This window comes from Tinamus guttatus, unplaced genomic scaffold (assembly GCF_059628265.1).
Source record: "Tinamus guttatus ecotype Peru unplaced genomic scaffold, ASM5962826v1 Tinamus_guttatus_pri_ptg000035l, whole genome shotgun sequence".
NCBI classification, from domain to species: domain Eukaryota; kingdom Metazoa; phylum Chordata; class Aves; order Tinamiformes; family Tinamidae; genus Tinamus; species Tinamus guttatus.
In genome coordinates, this window is record NW_028288569.1 from 7394387 (window position 1) to 7412470 (window position 18084).

Consider the following 18084-nt stretch of genomic DNA (forward strand, 5'->3'; position numbering starts at 1 on the left):
CAGCCCCGCAAGCGGGGCGAGTCAGCAGCAAGCGGAGGATCCACCACCTGAGCGCCCCACGAGCGCTTCCCGCGCAGCGGGGCTCCGCTCGGGGCCGCACGGAGCCGCGGGGCCGGCGGCAGCTCCGCGGGGCCGGCGGCAGCTCCGCGGGGCCGGCGGCAGCTCCCCGGGGCCGGCGGCAGCTCCCGGGGGCCGCGCTGGACCCGTCCCCCCGCGCCGCCCTCGCGGGGGCCTCAGGGCGGGCGCGCAGCCCGCGCCCCCTCCGCGCTCCCGCCGCCGCGAGGCTGCGGGCGCCCTCACCTGGGCCCGCCTGCTCCGCTCGCCCGCAGCCTCCTGCGCGCCCGGCTGCCGGCGCCGCTGCTCCCGCGGCTCCCGCAGATGCTCCCCCGGCGGCCCCCGTTGGCTGCGGGCGGTGCCGAGCCGGGGCACAGCCCGGGAAAGCGGCGCGGGGAAGAGGAGCAGCCGGCGGGAGCCGGCGCCCGCCCGCGCTGCGTCGCGTCCCCTCCCCGCCTCGCTCGGCTTTCCAGGAACAGCAGCGCTGCGCTCCCTGGGGTGCTGCCGGGGCGGCCCCGCGGCGGCGGACACGGTGGCACTCACGGGCTGAGGTAAGAGCTCCCCTCAGACCGGGCATCCTAACAGAAGGCTGGGATTTGGGAAAAAAAAAAAAAAAAAAAAAGTAGAGCGACTTTCCAGCACACAAACCCTGCTTTGACCGCTGCTGTGTGACTGAGGCTTTTTTTTTTTTTTTCCCAAAGAAAGATCGTGATATTCTGTCCAAAAGTAAACACTCGTCACTGCAGTTCCTGTAATTTCACAGGAATGTATGGCAGAGCCCTGAACTCAAAAGAAGAACATCTAAAAATATAATCGAAAGGATGAAGCCACAGTTTTATTTGCAAATGTCCTTGTGTAGTAAACAATGTCAGTAACACTACTGAATCATTCACAGTATAGTCAAAAGCATCTTATACTGCCCTATGTTTGCTCTTTGCCCCCCAAGAGATCACCAACCTAATCCTCAGACCTCAACTACAGTAAAAAAAAAACCCTTTTAAGCAAGTATCTACTACAAAGTTGTGATCAACAGGTTGTGAAGCTTTTTTAACTTTGTCAGAAGTCTCCTTCACCCTTTCCTCCCTTGTTAGTTCCAAGCTCTTGTGGTGCCTGTCTCCTCCTGTAGCTTTTGGGATAGCCTTCGATGCCTAGCTTGCCCTACCACTTAGCCACTACTCTGACTAAATTCAGAGATGCCTCCTATTCCCCCTGTTTAAAACCTCTGCCTCTCAGGAGCCAAAGCCATTTTTGCTCTAGGAAAATTGTGGTTGAAATTAATTCCACACAGGATTAAGATTTGGATATAGAGTGTCTGGTTGGCCTGTTCTACCTTTGGTTATCTCCTCTGACAGCTCTGTCCATGCCTGGATGCTTTCAGTCAGATTGTAATTTAGCAAATGCGCTTTGCATCTGGCAAGCAGATGCCGTTGCAGGTTGGGAGATTCAATGGGAACAAAGAAAAAGCAAATGAATACTTTCTAAAAGGACCTTCTCTCTAAGTAGAGCTTCAGAATTGAGCTTCTGTGGCAGCCATTCCTCTTTCCTGGCCTGAAGTGACTTCTTTTGCATTTTTTTTTTTTTAGACAGCAGAATACATCTCATGTAATGGAATTATTACTACCTAATGGATATCCTTCTGTTCCAGAAGAGTGTTCAGTTAGACTAAGCTAAATGGGTCAATCACACTGACAATTGTGCTGGCCTCATCTATATACCCCCTGGTTTGATTGTTTGTGTTGGCACCGGAGCAGACATCGCTTCCTAAAGTGCCTCACCTCCATTCCTACCTAAAATGACTTAAAAGCCGTTGTAAGTAACAATTAGTGTCCCCAGTGTCAAAAACCCCAATGAGCGTACTGGAAATCGGCAAGAATTCTGCTCTTCCTTGTGGATTTTGCAATATGCATTCAGGTAACCACAGAAAAGTAAGTGCATAGAGTACTTGGTAATACTGTTAGCAATTACAGAAGCAACAAAGCATCCGTCAGCAATTCTTCAGCAAATCAAGATGCCAGAAACACTGCTATGTTCAGTCAAGACCTTCCTTAGGTTTTGTCTTATTCTTTTTACTTGATTCCAAGGATAGGAAATTAATTCAACATATCTGCTCCAAACTTAGGAAACAAGCCTGCTGCACAGGCAGCCAAACCATCCTTCCTGTAGCGGGAGGAACAGGGGATCTCTCTGCCTGTGCAGGGGCTGAGAAAGGGCTCTGTGCACTTCCCAAACTCCAAACTCTAGCTGTTCAAATGAGACAAGAAATTACTTAAACTCATCCTGCTCATAGGAGGTTCATAGGGTGACGTATTCTGAGAACTAACACAAACAATGGAATCTTCCTTTAAAAAAAGAAAAAAAAAAGTATTTAAATATGAAGTTACAAAGGTGAAAAATCTTTTTCGGATCATCAGGTTTCATTCCTGTTCAGGATCCCTTTCTCTCATCCAGTTAGAAAAGATGATTAAAATTACCAGAAGATCAAGTTTATTGGTTTGCAATCAAAAATCTAGTGAGTCAACTACATTTCTCCTCCCGTTCAGCATGTACACAAGGAAAAGAACAGTTGCCTCTGTATGCCTAATATTGTAGTGAGTGTTAGGTCTGTGCTGTGAGTGATTCTGGATGACCACTCCGTATTGAGTAGCATGAGTTTGATGTGATTAACATTGCTTTTGCTGTCTGGTAGAATGCTCATGTAATCACACATCTCCAACACGGTAAATCCTTACGAGCAAGCTACCAAGCTAACTACAAATAAAAATGATGGTTTTTAAAACAGAAAAACAAGAGTCTCTGACCTCATTTATGTCTGCCCATCTGACAGACAAGCACACTACCTTACTACAGCCTTGTGTTCTCCTACTTTTGCCTGGAAAATTCCTTCATGATTGGGAAGCTTGAGTCAAAGGAAATAACATTCACAAAGGTAGTCAAGGAACATATTTAAAATAAATATCCATTGAATTTGAGTCCCTCAGATGCTTGCAAAGTAGACTTTTTTTAGTCACTTCAGTTTCTATGTTCAGTGCTGATTTTGAGAACTGTGCCTAAAGCAAGTCAAAAAAAAAATAATCCTCATGGTTAAGCCTAGATATTGTGAGATGAAGTTGCAATTAAGGCTTGAACCAATTTTCACACAAGTTACTTCAGTGGCACATTACCAGGCCAAATGTCTGTGTCTCTGAATCCCTCTGAAGGGTTGTTGTTGCTTTTCATTTAATACTGTGCTCGGTTCTTTACCTTGGTGGAGATATCATAGATATCAGACACACGAACCATAGCTGTCCTAAGTGCTCAGGAGTGTCTGACGGGCACTCATCTTTATAATTCACCATTTTCTCATAGTCACACATTTATGTCCATGAGTTCTTATACAGAAAAGTAGATGTGTATACAAATTTTAGGGTTGCTTTAACACCCACTTTTTGACCAGGAAGTCTTAATGGCATCATTTGTAGGCATGTGAGCTAATTTCAGTCTAGTTGCTTGAGGTAACTGTAAATGTAGTAACAGGTGGAAGCAGCCCTCACTGTAACCTTGTTCTTCAAATTGGATCCCAAAGGGTTCTTGCAGGTCACCCTGTGCCTCTGGCCGCTGCTCTTGCACCTGCGACTGCGTTGTGTTCGGACCAGCCTCATGAGAAGGCAACACGGCCCCCTGCACAGTTATAATACAGACATTTGCAAGACTGTGGCCCTACCTAATCACAGAATAAAGCCAATAATGTATCTCCTGGGCCTGATCCCTTGGGACACTTTTATGAATTACTTCTACGCAAAAACAAAAGTGAAAGGTAGATTGATGACCCTGGCCACTTCCAGGGTTTGCTGTTCGTAGGAATCTCCATTATGCCGCATCTAATTTATAGCTGAGACAATGCAGCATAGAAGTGTACCTGACACTGATGAAATAATCCCTTTGCAGACAAAGAGTCCAGAAAGTCAAATGAATAATTCTGGCCTTGCAAAGTTTATATAATCCTCAAACTAGTAAAGAGCAAATACATGCATTGGGTATGGCCTGAGGAAAAGCAAACACTTAACATTCTGTTTTCATTACAACTCGTACCAAACAAAATAATTAAAAAGTGAATTTCAATACAAAGACTCATTTTATGACAGTCCGGCTTTTGGACGGCTACTAGGAATATCTGCTCGTGTACATTTAGCAGAAAATACATGTTTAAATCTGTAAAATTAAAAAAAAATACTTCTAGGCCTAATTCTGCCATCAGTGAAATATGCAGTTATATTACCATGTGCATTTTTAGAAGTGCTATGTTTTATGTTATGTTGTTCTCTGAAGTGCTTCTCCTTTTTTTACAAATAACCTACAGGACTTCCGTAAGAAACATTTCAGAATTTTTTTTTTCAAGTTCATATCATCTGTGGGCAATAATCAGCAATTTCTCAAGTTTACTGCTGGCATATATATAAATGTAACACAATTATGAGAGACTTTCATATAGTAGAACATGCAAAAGCAAATACCAAAAACAAAATAGAGAGGAAATGTCACCTTGTTACTGTATGCATTAACAGAACAACTGCGCATACAATACCTGAATGAATTTGTAACTCATAGGTAATTGGCTGTGTTTCAAGTAAGTCATTTGAACTAATAAAGCAATTTGGTTTCATGAACCTAATGCAAGAAAGCCACAAATGCTGAGTGTATTAGTGGTAAGAATTTTCTTCACAGCTTTCCTCATTTCTGTAAGTTGAAAATTCTCCACAGGGAAAGTCTGCAAAATGTAGAAGTGCTATACAAATAATATGCAGATCCTGAATATTTTTCTTCTATTAATATCAGTATTTGAAATCAATACTTGCCTTGGCACTGACAGCTCTGCAGGTGGGGTCTGAAACATTACAAACTTGTGTAAAAATCATGATTCCTATCCCAACATTGCAGATGAAGATTTCTTGCTTTTTCTCCTTTTGTAGCGTCTCTGCTGAATGAGAGCACAGTTGAGTTTTAAGGCTGAAAAATGCTAGCACAGAAGTCTGAAAGTCAGCTTTAAAATGAGTATTTCTGACAGGATGTCACCTGCCCAAATAACTGAACGCATCCAGCAAACAGAAAACCTGTGTATAGAATTACCATGGCAATTCCAGTGTAAACGCTGCAAACTAATGAAGGCAAGTGGAATGTGCTTTCTTTTTACTGTACTTGGGCTCATAAGCAAGCAAATGAATTAGAAGGTAAGGGATTATACACACTAGTGAAAATGTTGGTTCCTAACTTTTCATTTTCAGTGGAGATTTGTTAGCAACTATTCAGCACACACGTCTACCATAGCATAACTTTTAAATAGTGTCAGACAGTGTAAATCTCATCTATCAGACTCACGCAGAGCCAAACAGAAAGTGAAGCAATTGTTTATCAGTTGTTGGAGAAGCTGGGACATGAAAATGTAAGGCACAGGACTGCAGGCAAACAGTCTGTCAGTTAAGGAAATAAAACTGTCACTAGAAGGAACTTGAATCTATCCCAGCCTCTATCAGATTCCTTTGTCAGTCTAGATGAGTTACCTACATGTCTGCCTTTGACTGAGATCTACTTGTTTTATATTTTGGGGTAGGTGACATAAAGGGTTAGATTTGTGGAAATGCTAAGCACTCGTAAAGTCAAACAAAGTCTACCAGAGCAGTTACTTAAAACATGAAGCATTCTGCAAAAATGTCAGGACCAATTACGTATTCAAAATGGTGTAAACAAGCATTCTCATTTTGAAGTTCTCTGTTCCCAGAAATAGTATTTCCTCACCTTTAATGCATATTGAGATAACAGTTGTGTTTGCAAAAATATTCGGATGTTACAATAAAGCTACTCCAGAACATCTCATTAGAAAGCTGATCGTCCTGAACTCTGTGCATTGTTTGGGTTGTATGGTGCAAGTAGGGCTTGTAGTCACCTATTCATCAAGAACTTATCAAGACCAGCTCCATTCCCTGACTTCGTCCTTCGTTTATACTTACTGAGGCACTTAGTCCTGTGGGAATAATAGTATGCAGTCAAACAACTAAATCATGTCACATAATACACTTGGCTGGGGGAAGGGGAAAGAAGCTTTCGAAGCCAGCTGTAAGCCTGTATTTTTCCAGCTTTCGAAATTTAACTTTCTAAACGTAATGGTGTTCTTTTGACTTTTTTTCATGATGTAATCTCATCCTGCTCGTTGTTCTTTAGGCCTCTGTTCTCCCTCTGACTCATTCGTTGCCTTCTGCACGTATCCTGGTGAGTCAGGGTAGAAGGCTGGCCAGCAGGGGATATCAGGGGGAACAACTCTCTGGACAGAGACACCAGGCAGAAATAACAAGATGAGAAAACTGGCACAGTCGAACAGTGGTATGAAAAGCACCAGCTGTCCTCCATGCTTGGGGGAAAGAGAGAAAAATACCTTTGCGAGGGAAGGGGGAAAAATAGAAGGGGATAGAGCTAGAGGGCAAGTAAGTCCAGAGAGTAGAGTCTAGGAGGCAGGAAGGTCTGTGTCACAGTAGAGCTATTACCTTCCTACTATCCCTGTCACCTGGCTTTCCAGGAGAATTGCAGGTCACCTTCCTAGTGTTACCATTACAGAGCAGCAACACAGTTTTGTAGTACCAAATTCCACCTTAGAAGACACCAGAGTTCTCTGTAGGTGCAAAATAGCTACTCTCGCTGCTTTGTATCAAGCCTGTGGAAAAGAGAAAGCTCTAATAATGAAGGAGCTCTTTAAATGTCATGAAAGTCTCTGTGTTAAAGCATAATATCCCCTGGAGACAAATATTTCCTTTTCCCCAACAGCCTCCATTCAAGTGGAGCCAAACGTGCCATCCCACTTAGCCCAGGAACCCAGGAACTTCATTCTCCTGCCTTGCTGTATCTTAGTGAATCTTTCCCCCACAAAAGCACCTAATTTTCTGGCACATCCACCTCTGTCCCAAGTTCTGGCCTGTCAACCTAAAACACTTCTCACAAACAAATTATCTCCTAGAGACATTTCTGGCTTTGTAGCATCAAGCTCCCCTGGAGGGATCTCCTATTCATGCAGTCCCAGTCTAAACAGCGGCCGACATCAGCTACAAAGCCACAGCTGCAGCAGCGATTCAATACCAACTCAGTCACCTCTAGGTCCCTTCCAACCTTCAGCATTCTGTGAGTCTGTGAGCTCTTTCTTACCTTTATTTCAGTCCAGAAGTCAGCGCTGAGAAGGTGTGCAGGCCCATTTTTCCAAACACGAATTCCCACCCAGCCCCTTCGCTCTGTCACATTTCCCACAGTATCAGAATTTCCATCTGTCTCTGTTAGTGTATATTGGCACAGATGCAATGTAAACACAGGCACATTTGAATGTGTATTTGGACTCATTGGGAAATGTTAGGTAATTTGATCACAGGCAGTTAGTTAAGAAGCTTTTCGGGATCCAGATGTGGTAGGGAAGTAGAAGGGAGACAACGAGAAGACTGTTTAAGCGCAAAAGAAAAATGTTGAGGGAATGCGGAAAAGCACAGGGACAGCTTGAAAGATAACAGCTGGTGATGAGGCTGGGGGAAAGGTGGACAGGAACCTGCAGTACATCACGTTTCTTCGAGGAGATGCAGCAGGACAAATATCTAATTGTGAGCATGTGTAGAAATACAGGTACATAATGTCACTCCCTTCGTACCATGGTGAAAAAGCATGCAGAACTGACCAGGTATGAGATAATCCAGCACATCAGTGAACAGTGTAAAGAGAAAGGGATGATTTCTGCTACTGGGCCTTCTCATAGAATTCCCAGGCAGAACTTCGTTATTCAACTGAAAAGCAAGAAACAAAAGTGCCTACAAACAGTTTTGCTTTCTTTTGATATTCCTGCAACTTAATTTTTCTCCTGTTTTAAGAACACCAACTGTTTTACCTACTTTTTGTTTCTGGGAAAGTGTATTTCTTTGCAGTAGGAACTGATCCTGCCGATATGTACATTTATGCTTCATTTTGCAACCATGAGTAATTCCTCTGCTGTTAGTTCATTTGTTTGAAGGATAAAGCTCAGTATGGCTTTATGTCTCCAGATTTTCCCTGAAATAAGAGTGAGAGACTCAAGATCGACTCACACTAACTGTCCAAGCAAGTGCAGTGGTGCTCCCCAGCTCTGTCCCTCACAGTAAAGATGGCTGGTGTCAGTGTGTGCCTGTGCTTGAGCTGGCACACTTCACACTCCAGCCAACAGCAGTAATAAACCCTATTTGCATCAGCTTATCTCCAGCTGAAATGCAGGCATGTGTGCTACTCTACTGACTTTGCAAAGGGCCATTGTGCAGTAGTGGGCGACACTGGAGACCAGGAGCAATGATGTTTCTTCACTAGTGAAGGCAGTGTGAGATGTGAGTTTGAAATGCCTATCTATGCGCTTGACAAGTAGAGTCATGAAGCTGTGCGTGCAAACCTGTGTAGATTTGCTAAATGTTCCTCCTGAAGGAGGAAAACGCTCCATTTTAAAAAGATGTGTTGTTAAAAGAAATGGCTTTCATTAATCTTTCTTCATTTACATTTACAGAACATGTGGCTTGTAAAAAAATTACTGTTGGGTTGTCCTCAGGGAGAAACTTTGGTGTGATATGTAATCATTCTGTGAAAAGAAACAGCAAGATGGCCGCACTCTGGGAAAAGCAGTATATTACCTTTCCTCTAGTGAGATTAGGGGAGAGGTCCCCAAAGGTTTTATGTATTTAACCACGCAGATGTGGAAAGCTGTACCGATCCCTCAGGAAGGCGCCTTCCAGGATCGCACAGGCATTTTGGCCTAGAGGAGCAGCCTGCCAGCAGCGGGCGAGCAGGGGAGGAGGGTTTCGGAGGTACCTCCTCCAAGCGGCAGGTTTCGGAGGTACCTCCTCTGGCCAGTAAAGGGGAGCAGTGTGGACTGGGTGCTGTGACATGAGGGTGGTTCCAGAAAACAGCTTGGGCCGGAGAGGAGCCGGCCCTGGGTTAGGGCTGCTGCTAGCTGGTCATTCAGCAGTGCGGGGCCTCAGGGCCTCATCAGGGCCTTCTGCTGGCAAAAAGGTAAATACTGCCGTCCCTGATACCAGATGAAGCTCTGCCTTGGTTTTGGTGTATGTTTAGTGTATATTGCCTTCATTTTCATCAGCACAAATTGTACATGAAGAACACAAGGCAAAATCTGCCCGTGCAGCCCCCTGCTCTTTGCTATGTTCCTGTGCTCTCGTCTCTCACTGCCACTGCAATTGATTTTAAACTTTAAACTTGTGCACAGTGTGGATTATAGGACATTTATGTGCTCAGTCGATATCTATGGGCTCCCTCTGCTGGAAAACGACCATATATATAATCTGGCCATTTAATGACAATGAATGAAACTAAGACAATTTACAGTTGTCTGTAGAATTGTAAAAACATCTTTGACCTCTTCACCAAACACTGACGTTTCCATAACACGCATAGGCGGAAGAAGTAAAGAGTATTTTCAAAATCGAACTGTTAATTGCTGTGCTTTGCTGGAAACCATCAACTCTAAGTGGGAGAACTTCACAGAGATCCAGTCTGGATTTTCTTCTGGATTGCGAAGGGCAGAAACCATGCACAGGAATAATATTTTTCAGTTGTATTTATTAGTTTATAATATATGTTACTAGGCAAAAAGCAGTTTACAAGCATCGACAAGGGATTAATGACTTTCTTATATAACCTTAAAAAAACCACCTAAAACAGGAAAATCCTGAAGTGAAGGTAAGTGTTACAAAGTTTTAAGGATGCCCTCAGTATTTAAAGGGTTAAACATTCAAATTTAAGGCTCTAAAATACAACAATAATCTTTGTTCATTACAGAAAGTTACATGCAGAACACCCTGCAAAGTTTTGACTCTTGCTCATCATGTTTCCAGCCTTCACTCTTCTATAACTGCATTATCCTAACCACGGTTTCTCAAGACAAGGCCTGGAAAAATGATTCCCAAAGCGGGCAGGGTTTTTTCTGCCAGGAGACTCGGATGTTGAGGAGCTGTGCATGTCGGGGTGCTCCTCTGCATGGCATGAATCTTACTTACAGTCGGTGGGACTTAACACCTGAGTTCACGGGATCTTCAGACAGAGGTAATAGAGTTTTTCTAAGCCCTGCTTAGAGTAGGCAGAGTCGATACCAGTTCCCTTGGTTTGGCCCTAGTTATAGGGAGGAAAACAAGTAAAGAGAGTTGCAATTCCTCTCCCAGTATCTGCGGCAAGAGCAACACCTTAAAGAAAAAACACACGTGTGAGAGACAGAAATCTCTTTTTACTGGATAGCTTTGAGTAAAGCTCAGATTTCGATGAAGCAAAACTAGAGATATAGAGCTATGACTCAGGGTTATAAAGCAGTAATTGTAGAGCGGGAAGGCCACAGTAGAGGCTAAGTCATTTGGCAGGCAACATAGTAAGGTTAAAGTTTCACAGCTCTCTGATACATACACATTCTTCTCTTAAATGAACATATCCACTTCTGTCCTGCTGAAATGCTAAACTTGTCTGAAATGCTCTTAAGGTGATGTAGTGCTAACCTGCATCTTGCTCCAGACACCCACCTCTCCAACAAGGATCACATTTGCAATGGCAAAATTAAAGACAGGAGGAAGGTAGCAACATGGTGTCAATGATGTGGCTGAATTTTAATTTTATTTTACAGTGTAGGTTTTTTTTTTCCTAGCTAATAGGCCTTTTCTAGTCAAAACAAAACAAGAAGCAAGAATGCCCTTCAGTGAGCATGTTAACATTCATTATCCCAACACATTTTAGCTGCCTGCACAAAAATATCCTTTCTCAATGCTTGCTTGTGATGGAAACTGTTCGTCGTGATTTGCAAGTGCAAGCTCTGGGCTTTCATCTTCTCTCTGCTCTCTCCTTGGCTCTGATTTCCCTCTCATTTTCTTGTGAGAACTGCTCTTTGGTGAAAGCAATCTCTCGCGTTCGCTTCTCTCTTTCATGCCCTCAGGTTGCTGAAAGGCAGGAGAAAAATACCAGGGAATTAGAAGTGACTCCCACAGGAGCAACAAAATTTCATAGTTTTATCTCCATAATAACGTATACTAAAGTATTCTAGTCACCTACCTCTGCCAAAGATCAGCTTTAACATGATGGGCTTTAACATTCAAGACCCCAGCCAGTCACCCTAAAGCTCAGCAAGGGGCAGCTTCCTTTTGATTGTGCTATATGTGTGATAGGTGGCATCATCCTCCAGGAAGGCTTGAGAGGGAAGGGCAACAGGAGGGGAAGAAGGTCTGAAATTTCAGCCCAGGCTCCGTATTTCTGCCCTTTCACATAATCCATCTTCAAGTGCCTGAGGGCTGTTCAGTGCTGGCTGCAAAGACCTCCCTCTTTTTTTAACCTAGGCAGTAAAGGGTGGTTTGAACCCACAGAACTCTGAACATAACAGTAGGGAATTTTAGAGGTCCAACCCGCTCCCAAACTCCCTTTGGGATCTCTTTACGGGTGTGATTCAGTTCTGTGAGGTCTTGAAGTCCTTCACACCTCACAAGCTTCAGTGGCAATGGAGGCAATGACAGCAATTTGGTCTACTTGAAAGACAGATTAAAATATAGCCCAGGACATCCTCACTGAGGATCACAAAAGGGTGCCAGAATCCATGGTTTTACCTGGAACCAAAATCATACGTAGTACTTATCACTCAGTATACCTGGCATTACTTTTTAACACATTCATAGACTTTCTAACTACTGGAGAGGGATGGCAAATGAGGCAAGGCAAATGTCCAAATGGAATAAATTCTGAGTAGTTCCTGAAGGATAGAAAAGAAGATTAGAGAGCACACATAAAATTGGAACAATTGCCTAGTAAGACTTGTCAACACTGTGATTCTGTATATTCTTAGAGCATTAGGCATGCAAGGACTGCAGTTGTGGGACTGATCATGTAATGATGCTGCTGTTAGAAAAAGAGATTGTTTTCTGTCGTGTTGCTGCATGGAGGATTTGCAAAGAAAGCTGAAAATTGCTTCTCTGTACAAAACTGTCACAGTTTATAAACTGAAGAAAGAAGATACTTCCCTTTATGTTTGTTTGGTGCTAATAATGTTAGGTGCTATTCAAGCACAGCTTTTCCAACAGGGTAACTGAACTTGGCAGTGTTCTTCTGATGCTTAGAAAGGAGTCAGGGTTTATTACCCTTCCATCCATTTTATGATATACTGGGTCGACTGTATCATAATAATAAAAAATATTTTAAATTGTGACAGACAAAAGGTTGTTACCGGCTAATTCATCAAGCTAAACCGTACAGAAAATGCCCACGCTTCAGGACAGAACAACGAGAGGAAGAGGAGGATGTAATGGGCAGCAAATGCATTTCCAGTGAAAATGTGTTCAGCCACTTGCAGCAGCTACAAGACAGCAAAGAAGCAGATGGGCAAAGTCCCGAAGAGAAAAGGAGAAAAGGAGAAGCCCCTCAGCAGTCCTACTGATAACACTCTGTGGTTAAACCAGGCAGCAGCAGTGGGAAATAGAGTCTCATGGCAAAAGTGCAGAAACACTGGGTTCATATTGTCACATTTTATTGGCACAGCTGAAAAAACCTCTGAAAACAACTTACTGTCATAGCCAGGGCAGTGTCTCATTTTGGAGATGCACATTTTGGAATAAGTATAGAGGGCAACACTACATCAAGAACACTCATTCCGATGATACAGCTATTTTAAGCATGTTTGCTCTGCTGTATAGACCACATGATTTAAGCAATTGTAATTCAGGTTTACTTCCTTTTGTTTTGTTTTTATCTTAAAGTTGCTATAGGTGGCTACCTACCAGGGAAACTGAACGTTTGCTCCTGAAATGCAGTTGCCTCTCAAAGGACTCTGCAAACTCCTGGATGGAATTGGATCTTGTCTCTGGGCACGAGCTGTCGGTGGAAGGTGTTCTGCTTGCCCTCTTGTGGCAGTGGCACTTGGCATCTTGGTCTTCTCGAAACCCCTTGCAGCCCTTGAGATGCCCTGAAGAAGAGACTTTGGTAGAGGCATGAAGTCTTGTTGTATGGAAGGAGGAAAGCTTGGCCTGCAACAGAAGAGATCTTTGCTGAGTGCTGAGTATAAAGTAGAGCATGCAGGGCAGATTCCCCCTGCTACGGAGCCTCTCTGAGCAGCAGTAAACAGAGTTGCTTAGTTTTGTGTGGTTCAATTTTCACAGGCCTGACACTTCAATAAAAGCTATTGATCTGCATCAGCTGGCTTTCATGCATCAGAATGTGTAAAAGTTTGCAGAGGAGATTAAGGTGATGCAGAACTGCTCTGCACTGCGGAGTCACGATGGCTTCAGAAGCAGCAAGAGATGAGCGAGAGGGTCCTCACATAGAGCCAGAGGTGCCCCAAGCCCTGCCAGCCTTTCGGATGCGAGCTCCCCTCAGTAAGCAGTATTACGACTGCCTCTGAGAGTAGTGGTAATGATTTCCCCGTTTATACTCTGAAGCGTACTGCTTCACAGCAATCAATCTGGCTGTGACTTCTGTAAGGTCATATTGTATTGTGGGGTAAAAAAGAAGCAGCAAAGCAATCACATCGTGCTTGAGGGGCAGGAGTACATATGCCCTGTCTAGCTGAACAAGTTAGATGTCTTTCATGTTCTTTTAATGGCATCGACGTACATTATTTCCTTGAAATTGAAGCTGTCTCGCACTAAAAATCACCAGTGTTTTTTCTTAGAAAGTCTGAACAGAAAAACAGGGCATTTGAAGCTAAGGAGGGTAGTCTATCAATTCTGTTCTGCAGTATCTGTAAATGGTTTATTTTACTAAGATATTGCTTTTTAATTTTGATTCACAGACAGCGTTGTAGTTAAGCGCTCAGCAAAGAGACTGTAGTTCACATACTGACATGGCACCAAAGATGAGGAACAATAAGGAAAGGAATTGGCTAAGGGTGAAGCTACACATACAAGTCTAGGTAATCACATTCCTGGGGCTGCTCATCTCTCACTGTATCTTTGCATGATTCATGTCACTGCAGGTACTTTCTGGCTGGTACTTTTGCTCCTGCTTGTCAGCATGTTGCTGCCTGATGCATGTCACCCCACAGAGAGCGGGAACCTTAACGCAACTGCTTGAGCATGAACATTTTGTGACTTACTGTTTGTGTTCTGTCTTTTGTTTAAGACTCTGTGGAGAACTGAAAGTAACAAAATAAATACTGGAGCAAATCTGACACTGAGTCTAGATACAATCTGTGTGACTTTCTTTCTGTTTCTTGATTTTTATACATACATTTAATATGTATTAATGGCCATGAATGGATTGCTTAGTACGGTGTAAAAAAGTAACAGGCTGAGGGCTGTTTCCAGAAGCTCAGCAGCCGCGGCCAGCTGGAGATTCCCTCTGTACCTGCTCTGCTCCCTGCCCACTGCCTTCCCTGGCCAAAGGTCTCCGAGCACAGCTCCGATTTCGGGTGCTCTCCAGTGGCTGCCTCGGGCCTATGGCTGGTGCCTCTCCACAAGCTGCCGTCCTTCCTTCACTGCCTGCTGGGCTCTGCTTTCAGCAGCCTGTAAACTGGGGGACGAGTGGGAGGGAGGTACAACAGGGGAAAAGGAAAGGGAAAGGACAGATGATGGAGGTCCCCTGTGCAACAAGGGGTAACGAACCTCAGCCATCCTTAGTGTATCTGTTTACACAGGAGGTGGCAGATCATTTCATAATTGCTTATCTCAATAAACAGTGCAAAAAGAGTACAAGCAGAAACCTCAAGAAATTAATATCAATGTAAATGACCTATTTTCCTCTTTTTCTGTTGGAGAAAATGACAATTACTTCCATCTTTTGGGCTTGCTCTCAGGGCTCACATAGCTTTCAGTGAGAAAATGAATCTTCAGTGGGTCAGTGTGAGTGTTCACTGCCTGTTGAAGTCTGCCCAGCGATCCCCATCCTTTAGGAATATTTTAGAACATTTGACACATTTAGAACATATTACATTCTCCTCTAAACCCTTCTTTTCTTCCAACCTTATAGCCAAGTGTTATTCCTTAACAATGTTTTGGCCTGGGCTCCAACTGATACCATTTAATTTTAATTTTTAATTTTAATTTTTTTAATTTTAATTTTTAAATTTAATTTTTAGATCAAACATCAGCAACTACAATAGCAGTGACTCCTCCTGCTCTCAGCCTTAGCTGTTTCTTACCAGATTTTCTGTTAAGTGGCGGTGTCTCTTTGAAGGTGGGTACATCTATAGGGCTGTAAAACTTGCGTGCTTCTCCTCTGCCTCCTGTGTTTTCACAGAACAGTGTTTGGGAGAGAAGAAACTGTCCTGAACTGGACTGAGCTTAACTAGAATGTGACAGGGAAAGTTATAGCTGGACCCCTCCAAAAGGGCCGCTGTGAGAGCCTGCTGTATCCGAAGTTTGCGATGCGCAGTGAGTTGACTAAAGGAGTTGAAAATAGGTGGCTTGGTTCACCAAGGGCAGTTTTCACATTCAGTGTTGGTCCACAGCAACATAGGCAACTCTGACATTTTTGCAGGGGGAGTGGAAGTGCAGGTTTTAGTCAAGAAGTCTGGACTAACGGGTTTAGCCTAGATCCTGAGGCCAGTTACAGGCTTTGCCAATGGCCAGTAAGGAATGCATATTCCTCTCTGCAAAATGGAAATGACAATAGCGACTCAAAAGCATTTTGTGAAGCTCATCTTAGCAATATTTGTGAGGTATACCGAGTTCATAAAAAAAACATTCTGTAATTTTTAATTTCTGCCAAGCACACGACAGAGGGAGCTCTTCTACAAAAGTTTTTCCCTATTTTGGGAGGCTCCGCAATGACCGGGTACGTTACTGTCATGCTTGGAGCGATAGCTTCAGTGCTACTGCAGCACAGGAAAAACTGCAGTGAGGAGCAGCGTGTCAATGCGGAGCTGAAAGCAGGTTACAGAGTTACGCAGTTAGCATAGTTAGCAAATTATTTAAAGAGTTTTTGGTATAAGAACAGACTTAAAATTAAAGTATAAGCGCACTCACACATATAAATGAAGACGTAAACAGAATGTGATCTGACATACATTCTCATGCTTCAGTTTGTATTGGGGGGCCTAAAGAAACCCCCTATGCATTATTCTCAGAAGGACAAAATTGAAATATAATAACATTAATACATTCAAAACATTAGTAAATGTTTACTAAATATGATTAAGTGTTTAATAAATGCTCTCTTTTCAAGTATTCTGATAGAATCCATTAGCAAAGCTTTAGCTCAGGGTCTGCCCTGAAATCTGTAAACATGGTAAAATATAACAATTAATTAAAAAATGCAGCTGATCAGATCAAGAGCAATGAATGAAGGCTGCCTTTCCAACCTGTCCTCAAATCCAAACAGGCATTGGATGGTTTGGGTCTGTGTTTTCGTATTTGTTGAAACAGAGAAATCACATAGCTTAGAACATGGCATATCTAGTGGAGAAATAGTGAGATCTAGCACCGCAACACAGAAAACTGTGTTTCTCTATAATATTTTTTGCTGTGTTGCAGTCATGATAATCTAAGGATATAAGTGAAAAGTAGATGAGGAGAGGCTGAGTGAGCTGGGCCTGTTCAGCCTGGAGAAGAGAAGGCTGAGAGGGGATCTAATCAGTGTATATAAATACCTCAAGGGAGGGAGTGCAGAGGACGGGGATGGTCTCTTTTCAGTGGTGGCCACTGATAGGACTAGAGGAAATGGCCGGAAACTGAAACATCAAAAATTCCATAGGAACTTAAGGAAAAATTTCTTAACAGTGAGGGTGACAGAGCCCTGGAACAGGCTGCCCAGAGAGGTTGTGGAGTCTCCTTCTCTGGAGATCTTCAAAACCCGCTTGGATGCAGTCCTGTGCCACGTGCTTTAGGTGTCCCTGCGTATGCAGGGGGGTTGGACTAGATGATCTCTAGAGGTCCCTTCCAACCCTAAGCATTCTATGATTCTATGATTCTATGATTCTATGGCATCTTGTAAAAAGCAGTGGGAAACTAAAGACAGGTTTGGGAAATAAAAGCAATAATCTTCAAGCAAAGAGCAGCCTGGGAGCAGCTGCTTTCAGTTCAACTTAATTCTGATACTTAGTTAGACGGTTGCCAGCAGTCTTGAAAGATAGCTTCTGCATGGAAAATCTGCCCTTTTTGTCCCAACTATTTTGCTCATCTATGAAAAAAAAAAACAAGAACTTCTTTCTCCCCGAAGACCTTCCTTTATAACAAGCTGTATCTTCCATCCATATTTTCAAAGTCAGGCGCTTAAAACTAGTAGGGACCCTGTTCTCTGCCTTAAAGGAGAAGTTACCCTTACAACCAGCTCAATTCCAGGGAGCAAAGTGGAGCCTCTTGGAAGAAGTAGCATTACAGAATTAGGTCCAACGCCCATGGAGACAGAAGTCCTTATGTATGACACACGTGACTGAAGACAGTGCTTACGCCTGCCAGTTTTCTGACGTGTTTTGATCTCTGTCAGTTCTTGCTTGGCGGCGACAGCAACATCCTAGTCTGCAGCTGGCCCTTCTGCAGACAGGGCAGCTTTCCGCTCCCCTCTCCCCTTACCTTGGAGTCCGGCAGTTCCCTCCTATTCCAGCGGTGCCCGAGGCCCGAATCAAGCGCACGAGCAGCCGCCAGCAGCTCCTGCACGTCCCCGGCCGGGTGCAGCACCCTCACCTCAGGGCGCCCTCGAGGCGGCCCTGCGCCCCTGCCCGACGCGCGCGCTCCTTACCGGCAGGGAGGCTCTCCTCTCGCCGCAGAATCGCGCCTGCCGTTTCTTGTGGCCTCGACCCTCCTTCTCATCCTCGTCGATCAAGCTGTGGCCCCAGAAACTGCTCATCCATTTCGCAAAGGAAATGTCATCATCCTCTTCATATTCCATGTACAGACGCTCCGGACTTGGGGGAGTCTCCCAGCCAGGCACGGAGAGGCAAGGTCAAAAGCCACCGCGGAGCCAATAGCCTCACGCTGGTCTGTCAGCGGGAGCGCGAGGAGAGGCCGTTTCAACCCTCCCTCCGCGCTCCGTCCCCCCAAGCCCGTCCCACTGGAGCCCCAGGCACTGTCTAAGCATAAAGTCGATTCCTTCTCGTCTATTTTC

The 18084-nt window shown here is 44.0% G+C and overlaps 1 protein-coding gene across 1 annotated transcript; it reads right to left on the bottom strand.

The window, feature by feature from the left end:
• Nucleotides 1-10646: 10646 nt before the first annotated feature.
• LNP1 (leukemia NUP98 fusion partner 1) lies at nt 10647-17868 on the bottom strand. Its single transcript, XM_088532986.1, has 3 exons — nt 17719-17868; nt 12825-13070; nt 10647-11003 (listed from the first exon to the last, which is right to left on the bottom strand). Exons 1-3 carry the CDS (start codon nt 17866-17868, stop codon nt 10800-10802), a joined length of 600 nt encoding a protein of 199 aa, XP_088389112.1. The 3' UTR covers nt 10647-10799.
• Nucleotides 17869-18084: the final 216 nt, after the last annotated feature.